Consider the following 11,041-nt stretch of genomic DNA (forward strand, 5'->3'; position numbering starts at 1 on the left):
TTCCCCACCACTGCACATTCCCCACCGCTGTGCATTCCTGCCCCTGTGCTATTCCCCACCGCTGCACTATTCCCCGCCCCTGTGCTATTCCCCAACACTGCACATTCCCCACCGCTGTGCTATTCCCCACCGCTGCACATTCCCCACCCCTGTGCTATTCCCCGCCCCTGTGCTATTCCCCGCCCCTGTGCCATTCTCCACCGCTGTGCATTTCCCGCCGCTATTCCCCACCGCTGCACTATTCCCCGCCCCTGTGCTATTCCCCACCGCTGCACATTCCCCACCACTTTGTATTCCCCGCCCCTGTGCATTCCCACAGCTGCGCATTCCCCACCCCTGTGCTATTCCCCACCACTGCATATTCTCCGCCCCTGTGCTATTCCCCACCACTTTGTATTCCCCGCTTCCTGTTCTATTCCCCATGCCCTGCGTCGACCCCTCAGTGAAACACTGCAAGCCCCCAGTGTAGCATAACAGACACTGTCAGATCAGCGCATCCCATCTAGAATAACTCCAAGGGTTAATTTCCTCAAAACATTTTATTTCAAATGACTGTATGTACATGGTGGCCGAGGAGAGACGTTCCTGCTACATATACATGTATATATATCCTCCAGTGTTAGAACTCATTCCCCTGCAGTCACACCCCACTGCAATAAATAGCACAGAATAAAAAGAGCGAACACTCTGGGTGTCTGAATAAATGGTCCACAGTATCAAATGTAAACAATGTACCAATGCCCATCTGGTGGCACCTCCTGTCTCATTATACACTGCAGGAGGGTCCACATAGGTGGCTGCTGCCCTCTGCAGGATTACAACAAAATCACAAGTGTTTATGGTCTATCTCAGTGGTTCCCAGGGCACCCTAGAATATCAGTATTTGTCCAAGGTCAAGAAGTTTTGTCTGGATAAATAATAAAATAAAGTAAATTGTGCTTAATTGTCACCCTGAGGTTCAGTTATGTGGTGGGAACATCGCTGTGGTTCTAACGGTCCCTACAATGTATGACTGGCAGCCACCATAATTTTGGTCGTGGATCCCCAACCGGAGGCACCCCTGCAAACATCCGGAGGCACCCCAGGGTGCCTAGGCACACAGGGGTAGATTTATTATAGAAACAGTTCCTGCTTTGCCTCATTAGCAAAGCAGCAGGGGAGACCGACAAGATGTATTAACATCTTGTCTGCCGAAGGCGGGGGAGCGCTAACTCCCCCCTCCGGCGATGTCCCCTCCTGGAGATAGCGCATCAGTTAATACTGATGCGCCGTCTCCTTCCCCCCCGGCCGGCTCACTGGGCATGTGCGGGATCTCACTACTCTCGCGAGATCCCCTGCGCAGCTCAGAGCCAGCAGCAGGGACAGCGCTGTCCCTGCTGTGGGCATAGGGCATCGCCGCCTGCAGCCGTCGAAGTCGACAGCTGCAGGGGGGCGGAACGGTCAGAGATGCTGACCATTCATAAATTAGGCAGGTGCGCAGTATGAAATATCGTAGCTGCGCTATGCCTCCTGCCCCACACCGCCGCACGCTAGACACCCGCTCAGCGGGTGTCATAGATCCCCTGCCATAATGCACAGGGATAGCGCATATTCCCCTGATCGCCCAGTAATAAATCTACCCCACAGTTTGAGAACCACTGGTCTATCTGTTACTGCTGCCCCCTGCAGGATGACAACAACATCACACGTGTTCATGGTCTATCTGTTACTGCTGCCCCCTGCAGGATGACAACAACATCACACGTGTTCATGGTCTATCTGTTACTGCTGCCCCCTGCAGGATGACAACAACATCACGTGTTCATGGTCCCACTACCATATGAGTGAAAGCTTACTGTAGGTAATCTGCGCATTGACTGGAAGAATTGCAAAGTCTGTATAATATTTGGTAAAAAGCTGAAGTTCTCCAGCAACATTTGTTCTAGAAAACAAGGAATGGACATTATTTCTGATTGATTCCCTGATAAAGTTCCCAACGTGGATCAACCACCACCCAACTGGTTCCTCGGCCCACGGCACCTAGACACGGACATAGGGAGATGCTGGTGTTCTCTGCCCCTAGGAAGGAGAACCGGGTGCAGGGACACAGATTAGATATACACATAGAACGCACAGTATCGGAGATCTGATGCCACGCCGGCTCTGCCATGGGTAGCGGCGATGAGCGCCCATCCTTAGCACGGTGGACCGGACGAGGGTGTACCGGTGTTGGGATCTGTCCTAGATCTGCTTGTCTTCCTGTGGGGAGCAGACTTGAAGCTCTTTATTCCCAAAGTCCCACCAGGCCGTCATGTGGAAGCCCATATTGGAGAAGACCACCAGGTACTCCAGCAACGCGAACATGGTGTAGACTGTGGAAGAGAAGCAGAAGATGGGCAATAGGTGGATGACATAAGCAGAGTGAGGTCATAGGGACTGTGCGGTGACTGGGAAGCACAGGACGCAGGGAGGGTGGAAAGGACAAGTGAAGAGAAGTCTACGGGGGTAACAGGTGCACAGGAAAAAGCTGTGGGCACAACCTAGAAAATGATCCTATGCACCTACAACCCACAAACTTCCCTTCAACCTGTAATCAATCATTGGGTCATTTATGTAGGATCCTACCTCCAGGTTCGCAGAACATATTATGGCGAATGTAGAACATCATGGAAACCGCGAAGGTGAGAAGGTAGAAGGCGAATAATCGCTTTTTCCAGTTATACGATCTCCGCTCCTAGATCACAACAGATGAGGAACGTCACAGCTGGCATTGCGGAATCATTTATAGTTTACCAATAACGCGCTCCAGTGGCTAACGGCAATAGATAATAGGGTCGATATATCGTTCTGATCGGCATCGGAATTATATATCGCGCTATGTATCATCTAATATATACCCAGGCTATTCCCCCACACCACTTAACGGCCCAGGTCTACACCCCCAGCACATATAAGAGGAAGCGTCATAACCCCGGATCCTCACCTCTGCACTGACGTACTTCTTACACTTACTCCATATTAGGATGGTCATCAACATGTACATGAGGGAAAAGAACATGAAGAGTGCGAACGCCAGCTGGTGGATCCCTGCAGAGACAGGAGAAGGTCGCATCAATCCTGTGATATAGTAACAGCAGCTACAGTATCGGTACTGCAAGACAGAGAGGAGTACCGGGACTGCAAGACAGAGAGGAGTACCGGGACTGTAAGACAGAGAGGAGTACCGGGACTGCAAGACAGAGAGGAGTACCGGGACTGCAAGACAGAGAGGAGTACCGGGACTGCAAGACAGAGAGGAGTACCGGGTCTACAACACAGAGAGGAGTACCGGGACTGCAAGACAGAGAGGAGTACCGGGACTGCAAGACAGAGAGGAGTACCGGGACTGCAAGACAGAGAGGAGTACCGGGACTGTAAGACAGAGAGGAGTACCGGGACTGTAAGACAGAGAGGAGTACCGGGACTGTAACACAGAGAGGAGTACCGGGACTGTAACACAGAGAGGAGTACCGGGACTGTAACACAGAGAAGAGTAACGGGACTGTAACACAGAGAAGAGTAACGGGACTGTAACACAGAGAAGAGTAACGGGACTATAACACAGAGAGGAACACCGGGACTATTACAGGATAGGAGTACCGGGACTACACCACAGAGAGGAGTAGCGGGACTACAACATAGAAGGATGAACCACCGAGAGGAATACCGGGTCTATAAGAGTGAGAGGAGTACCAGAACTAGAACCTGATAGGGGTACCACCGAGAGGAGTACCAGGACTATAACAAAGAGAGGAGTACTGTAGAACACCGAGAATAAAGGAGTAGAGAGGAGTACCTGGAATACAACACTGAGAATGGAGAAGTAGAGAGGAGTACAGGAATACAACATTGAGAATGGAGGAGTACCGGGAAAATAACACTGAGGGGGAAATGAACTAAGAATATGAATACGAAAATTTGTATTCTTAATACGAATGCATACGACTGGCATCGCCGTCGTATGGCATTTACGAATTCGGATTCCAGGGGAAAATTTACTAATCAGTCGTATTTGACTGATTGGTATTTTCCGATGGTGTATGGATTCGTATTTTTGCCAATACGAATTCGTATTTTTAAATGGAATGGAGGAGTACCGGGAATATAACACTGAAAATGGAGAAATGCCAGGAATATAACACTGAGAATGGAGAAGTAGAGAGGAGTACCGGAATATAACACTGAGAATGGAGAAATACCGGGAATATAACACTGAGAATGGAGGAGTACCGGGAATATAACACTGAGAATGGAGAAATACCGGGAATATAACACTGAGAATGGAGAAGAAGAGAGGAGTACTGAAATAGAACACTGAGCATGGAGGAGTACCGGGAATATAACACTGAGAATAGAGAAGTAGAGAGGAGTACCAGGGATATAACACTGAAAATGGAGAAATGCCAGGAATATAACACTGAGAATGGAGAAGTAGAGAGGAGTACCGGAATATAACACTGAGAATGTAGAAATACCGGGAATATAACACTGAGAATGGAGGAGTACCGGGAATATAACACTGAGAATGGAGAAATACCGGGAATATAACACTGAGAATAAAGAAGAAGAAGAGAGGAGTACTGAAATAGAACACTGAGCATGGAGGAGTACCGGGAATATAACACTGAGAATAGAGAAGTAGAGAGGAGTACCAGGGATATAACACTGAGAATGGAGAAGTAGAGAGGAGTACAGGGAATATAACACTGAGAATGGAGGTGTACCGGTAATATAACACTGAGAATGGAGAAGTAGAGAGGAGTACTGGAATATAACACTGAGAATGGAGGAGTACCGGGAATATAACACTGAGAATGGAGGAGTATCGGAATATAACACTGAGAATGGAGGTGTACCGGTAATATAACACTGAGAATGGAGAAGTAGAGAGGAGTACTGGAATATAACACTGAGAATGGAGGAGTACCGGGAATATAACACTGAGAATGGAGGAGTATCGGAATATAACACTGAGAATGGAGGAGTACCGGGAATATAACACTGAGAATGGAGAAGAAGAGAGGAGTAACGGAAATATAACACTGAGAATGGAGAAATACCGGGAATATAACACTGAGAATGGAGAAGTAGAGAGGAGTACCGGGAATATAACAATGAGAATGGAGGAGTACCGGGAATATAACACTGAGAATGGAGGAGTACCAGGAATATAACACTGAGAATGGAGGAGTACCGGGAATATAACACTGAAAATGGAGAATTAGAGAGGAGTACTGGAATATAACACTGAGAATGGAGGAGTACAGGGAATATAACACTGAGAATGGAAGTGTACCGGTAATATAACACTGAGAATGGAGAAGTAGAGAGGAGTACTGGAATATAACACTGAGAATGGAGGAGTAACGGGAATATAACACTGAGAATGGAGGAGTACCGGGAATATAACACTGAAAATGGAGAATTAGAGAGGAGTACTGGAATATAACACTGAGAATGGAGGAGTACAGGGAATATAACACTGAGAATGGAAGTGTACCGGTAATATAACACTGAGAATGGAGAAGTAGAGAGGAGTACTGGAATATAACACTGAGAATGGAGGAGTACTGAAATAGAACACTGAGCATGGAGGAGTACCGGGAATATAACACTGAGAATGGAGAAGTAGAGAGGAGTACCAGGGATATAACACTGAAAATGGAGAAATGCCAGGAATATAACACTGAGAATGGAGAAGTAGAGAGGAGTACTGGAATATAACAATGAGAATGGAGGAGTACCGGGAATATAACACTGAGAATGGAGGAGTAGAGAGGAGTACCAGGAATATAACACTGAGAATGGAGGTGTACCAGGAATATAACACTGAAAATGGAGAATTAGAGAGGAGTACTGGAATATAACACTGAGAATGGAAGTGTACCGGTAATATAACACTGAGAATGGAGAAGTAGAGAGGAGTACTGGAATATAACAATGAGAATGGAGGAGTACCGGGAATATAACACTGAGAATGGAGGAGTATCTCCATTCTCATGGTTACACTGAGAATGGAGGAGTACCGGGAATATAACACTGAGAATGGAGAAGTAGAGAGGAGTAACGGGAATATAACACTGAGAATGGAGGAGTAACGGGAATATAACACTGAGAATGGAGGAGTATCGGAATATAACACTGAGAATGGAGGAGCACCGGGAATATAACACTGAGAATGGAGAAGTAGAGAGGAGTACCGGGAATATAGCACGGAGAATGGAGGAGTACCGGGAATATAACACGGAGAATGGAGGAGTACCGGGAATATAACACGGAGAATGGAGGAGTACCGGGAATATAACACTGAGAATGGAGGAGTACCGGGAATATAACACTGAGAATGGAGGAGTACCGGGAATATAACACTGAGAATGGAGGAGTACCGGGAATATAACACTGAGAATGGAGGAGTACCGGGAATATAACACTGAGAATGGAGAAGTAGAGAGGAGTAAGTGGAATATAACACAGAGAATGTAGGAGTACTGGGAATATAACACTGAGAATGGAGAAGTAGAGAGGAGTAGTGGGAATATAACACTGAGAAAGGAGAACCGTAATATAACACTGAGAATGGAGGCGTACCGGGAATATAACACTGAGAATGGGGAAGTAGAGAGGAGTACTAGGAATATAACACTGAGAATGGAGGTGTACCAGGAATATAACACTGAAAATGGAGAATTAGAGAGGAGTACTGGAATATAACACTGAGAAAGGAGATGTAGAGAGGAGAACCGGAAACTATAACACTGAGAATGGAGAATGGAGGAGTAACGGATTATAACACTGAGAATGGAGGAGTACCGGGAATATAACACTGAGAATGGAGGAGTACCGGGAATATAACACTGAGAATGGCGGAGTAGAGAGGAGTACCGGTAATATAACACTGAGAATGGAGAATGGAGGAGTAACGGATTATAACACTGAGAATGGAGGCGTACCGGGAATATAACACTGAGAATGGGGAAGTAGAGAGGAGTACTAGGAATATAACACTGAGAAAGGAGATGTAGAGAGGAGAACCGTAATATAACACTGAGAATGGAGAATGGAGGAGTACCGGGAATATAACACTGAGAATGGAGGAGTGCCGGGAATATAACACTGAGAATGGGGAAGTAGAGAGGAGTACTAGGAATATAACACTGAGAAAGGAGATGTAGAGAGGAGTACCGGGAATATAACACCGAGAATGGAGGAGTACCGGGAATATAACACCGAGAATGGAGGAGGAGTATAGTATGAGTAAGGTGTAGCAGAGCGGGAAGCAGGGGATACAAACAGTGAAGGAGAAATGCACAGGACTCAGGACCTCTCTGGAATCAGTCATGGTTACAGATGATGTGACCTATTACTCAGAATGACAGAGATCTGGTCTTACCTTGGTTCTCATTGGAGGAGATGTAGGTCAGCAGAAGGAGGCTGACTATCTCCAGCACATTGAACATGAAGTTGCTGTGACATAGGGAGAAGGAGCTGCCGATTCCTTGGTAGAAGTTGAGGTAAGCCACTGCTACCAGCAGACGGGGGGCAGAGTGCAGGCCGATACATAACCGCCAGATGTATCTCTGTGGGGTCACGCCACCAATTGCAGCACTGATTGATGGCAGGTAATTAGGAACCTTTAAAAAGTAATTCACAGAGGTTAAACTTCTGCACCCACTCGATAGTCCACTGGTCAAGTGGTGTCATGTCATCTATTAATGCTGGTGCCACAGCAAGTAATCTGTCACCACTAATGACCAGTTCTGCTAGTGTAACAATAAATGGTATTAGCACGGCGCCCGTTATGCAGTTAGCGTAGCGGCACTGTAAGAATCAGCGTAGTGTTCGCGCGCCCAGTGCAAGCAGCGTAGTGTAGTGTTCACGCCTAGCCGGAACTACTTAGTTAGCGTAGTCAGTCAGGCGTCCCTGTCAGTATCAGCGTCGTGTTCGCGCCCGTTCGCGGCCAGCCGGAGCTTACGCAGTTAGCGTAGTCAGTCAGCGTTATGCAGTTAGCATAGTCAGTCAGCGCTTATTACATTGTGTGGGCACCATTGACCATTTAAACCTGGCTGACATGACAGGTGTCAATGTGTTCCTGAAACACCCCCACTATCCACGCCAGCGTTATGTGTCCTCCTGACCTTTTCATACCCCCACTATCCACGTTGGCGTGGAGTTGATTTTATAAAGTGTGGCGAGCATAGCGAGACAGCGAGCCCGAAGCGTGGTGAGAGCACGGATTACTTTACATGTGTTCCGTGTCCGATCAGGATGCTTGGGGCACCTGCGTCTCAGACAGCTGGAGCGCCTCTCCACCGGCGCCCGCTTGATCCCCTCTCTGCCGGCGTCCGCCAGAGCAGGGGATCTGGCGGTTACCGGCGATGTGTGAGAGGCGCTCACTAGGCTTGCCATGGACGACAGGGACAGAGCCATGGATGCCGGGGACAGAACCGGGCTGCCGCGGAGTCCCTACGCCAACTACCCTAGGCAGCCGTTGGCCTACGCTGACAACGTAGCGTAACCGGGCACCGCACTAATACACAAGTACCCAATAAACCTCTGGTCACCAGCCGCGAATGTGTCATCACCATGCTGGGCACCCTACAGTATGCCCGTATAGCACACTGGCACCATGCCAAGTGTATGATATCAGCGTTATGCTCTATCACCAGCTGTGTGTTCTGTGGCATTAACACTCTGCACTGCATCTCAGGTGCTCCCTCTCCCCCCACCGCACACATCTGCCACCCACCAGCAGACTACCCCGCACCATATACCCACTGCCTGCACTATACCCCTGGTACCAACACTTACCCCGCAGTGTGTGGCAGTCGTCTCACCAAAGTCAAACAGCAGGGACAGGAGAATGCAGGAGATGAATCCAAAGAGAGGAAGGCAGACAGTGGCGACAGCGAAGGTGGTGAATCGCAGGCTGAAGAGGGAACCACCCCCGCGCTCCGGGGGCATTACCAGCGGGAGCTGAGGCATCCTGGACCTACAACACAAACAGCCTAGTGTATGAGAATGATAGCAGAGAGTCAGGTGCAGGGGGGGCGCCTGGAGTCTCCTGCAGGCTACAATCACTTCTCATCCTCTGCAGACAGCAGATCTATAGTACTTCTCTATACACCTATATCCTCGGTTCCCACACTCACCCCATTCCCCGAAGCCTGCCTTCCCCTAAGAATGTTCAGTCTTCCCTGCAGTTGTGGTGCGTGGTTCCAAGCTTCCACACCGTGCGCCCTGAGGTGAAGGCACATAAATGACACAATTGTATTAATATATATATATATATATATATATATATACACCATTCCTACAGCCTGTATTAATTGTATCCTGATGAAGGGGTAAACCCCGAAAGCTTGATGCCTTAAATACAATTATTTTTTTCACTTTCTTCAAAATGCTTCTGGAGTGCCATTTATTGTGCTGGAATTGGTATATTGTCCCACAGAAAGAAGGCACTCAGGAGACTTTTAGATGAAGGTGAAAAAACGTGAAAAACTTCCACTCACATTTAATTCAAAGGTCAGTCAACGTTTCTCAGCACTGAGGAAGTGGATGCGGTCCACGAAACGTTGACTGACCTTTGAATTAAATGTAGATGTAGTGATGTGGGGTGGTAGAAGGGGCAGTTGGAGGGATGTAGTGATGTGGGGTGGTAGAAGGGGCAGTTGGAGAAGGGATGCAGTGATGTGGGGTGGTAGAAGGGGCAGTTGGAGGGATGTAGTGATGTGGGGTGGTAGAAGGGGCAGTTGGAGGAGGGATGCAGTGATGTGGGGTGGTAGAAGGGGCAGTTGGAGGGATGTAGTGATGTGGGGTGGTAGAAGGGGCAGTTGGAGGAGGGATGCAGTGATGTGGGGTGGTAGAAGGGGCAGTTGGAGAAGGGATGCAGTGATGTGGGGTGGTAGAAGGGGCAGTTGGAGGGATGTAGTGATGTGGGGTGGTAGAAGGGGCAGTTGGAGGAGGGATGCAGTGATGTGGGGTGGTAGAAGGGGCAGGTGGAGGAGGGATGCAGTGATGTGGGGTGGTAGAAGGGGCAGTTGGAGGAGGGATGCAGTGATGTGGGGTGGTAGAAGGGGCAGTTGGAGGAGGGATGCAGTGATGTGGGGTGGTAGAAGGGGCAGTTGGAGGGATGTAGTGATGTGGGGTGGTAGAAGGGGCAGTTGGAGGAGGGATGCAGTGATGTGGGGTGGTAGAAGGGGCAGTTGGAGGGATGTAGTGATGTGGGGTGGTAGAAGGGGCAGTTGGAGGAGGGATGCAGTGATGTGGGGTGGTAGAAGGGGCAGTTGGAGAAGGGATGCAGTGATGTGGGGTGGTAGAAGGGGCAGTTGGAGGGATGTAGTGATGTGGGGTGGTAGAAGGGGCAGTTGGAGGAGGGATGCAGTGATGTGGGGTGGTAGAAGGGGCAGGTGGAGGAGGGATGCAGTAATGTGGGGTGGTAGAAGGGGCAGTTGGAGGAGGGATGCAGTGATGTGGGGTGGTAGAAGGGGCAGTTGGAGGAGGGATGCAGTGATGTGGGGTGGTAGAAGGGGCAGTTGGAGGAGGGATGCAGTGATGTGGGGTGGTAGAAGGGGCAGTTGGAGGAGGGATGCAGTGATGTGGGGTGGTAGAAGGGGCAGTTGGAGGAGGGATGCAGTGATGTGGGGTGGTAGAAGGGGCAGTTGGAGAAGAGATGTAGTCACCTGTGACTGTTACCTGGAGACAGAAGTTTAGTAGGGTTCCTGGGTTACAGCAACAGGTGGCATCCAGGCCTGGGGGCCATATTGCTACACCCCCTGCCCCTCCGCCATCTGCATGACCCCGCAATACCTGCCCGTCACCATGTAAGGAGCTGAGTATTCCGGGAGATTACGGCTCGGGAATACGGGACGTAAATAGTCAGGCCTTAGCGGTCTGGTGATGGCATTTCCGGGTGTAACAATATGGCGGCGGTCACATGACTCAGCGTGTCCAATCACCAGTGTGCAGCAATGGTAAAAAGAGTTCTAACACTATAAGAGAATAGTCCCAGGCTCCAGGTCTC

At 49.1% G+C, this 11,041-nt stretch overlaps 1 protein-coding gene across 5 annotated transcripts; it reads right to left on the reverse strand.

Annotated features, from left to right (window-relative positions):
• Positions 1-520: 520 nt before the first annotated feature.
• Positions 521-10,949, reverse strand: PGAP2 (post-GPI attachment to proteins 2). Of its 5 annotated transcripts, none has more exons than XM_083170595.1 (7): positions 10,714-10,948; positions 9,168-9,255; positions 8,827-9,007; positions 7,409-7,649; positions 2,963-3,066; positions 2,605-2,713; positions 521-2,351 (listed from the first exon to the last, which is right to left on the reverse strand). In XM_083170595.1, exons 2-7 carry the CDS (start codon positions 9,170-9,172, stop codon positions 2,221-2,223), a joined length of 771 nt encoding a protein of 256 aa, XP_083026721.1. In that variant the 5' UTR covers positions 9,173-9,255; positions 10,714-10,948; the 3' UTR covers positions 521-2,220. The 5 variants fall into 5 exon arrangements, with proteins under 5 accessions (XP_083026721.1, XP_083026723.1, XP_083026724.1 ...); XM_083170597.1 differs by having other exon boundaries at positions 10,701-10,948; XM_083170598.1 differs by having other exon boundaries at positions 10,839-10,860.
• Between the last annotated feature and the right edge of the window lie 92 nt (positions 10,950-11,041).

Source organism: Crinia signifera, chromosome 2 (genome assembly GCF_055691185.1).
Source record: "Crinia signifera chromosome 2, ASM5569118v1, whole genome shotgun sequence".
Lineage (NCBI taxonomy): Eukaryota > Metazoa > Chordata > Amphibia > Anura > Myobatrachidae > Crinia > Crinia signifera.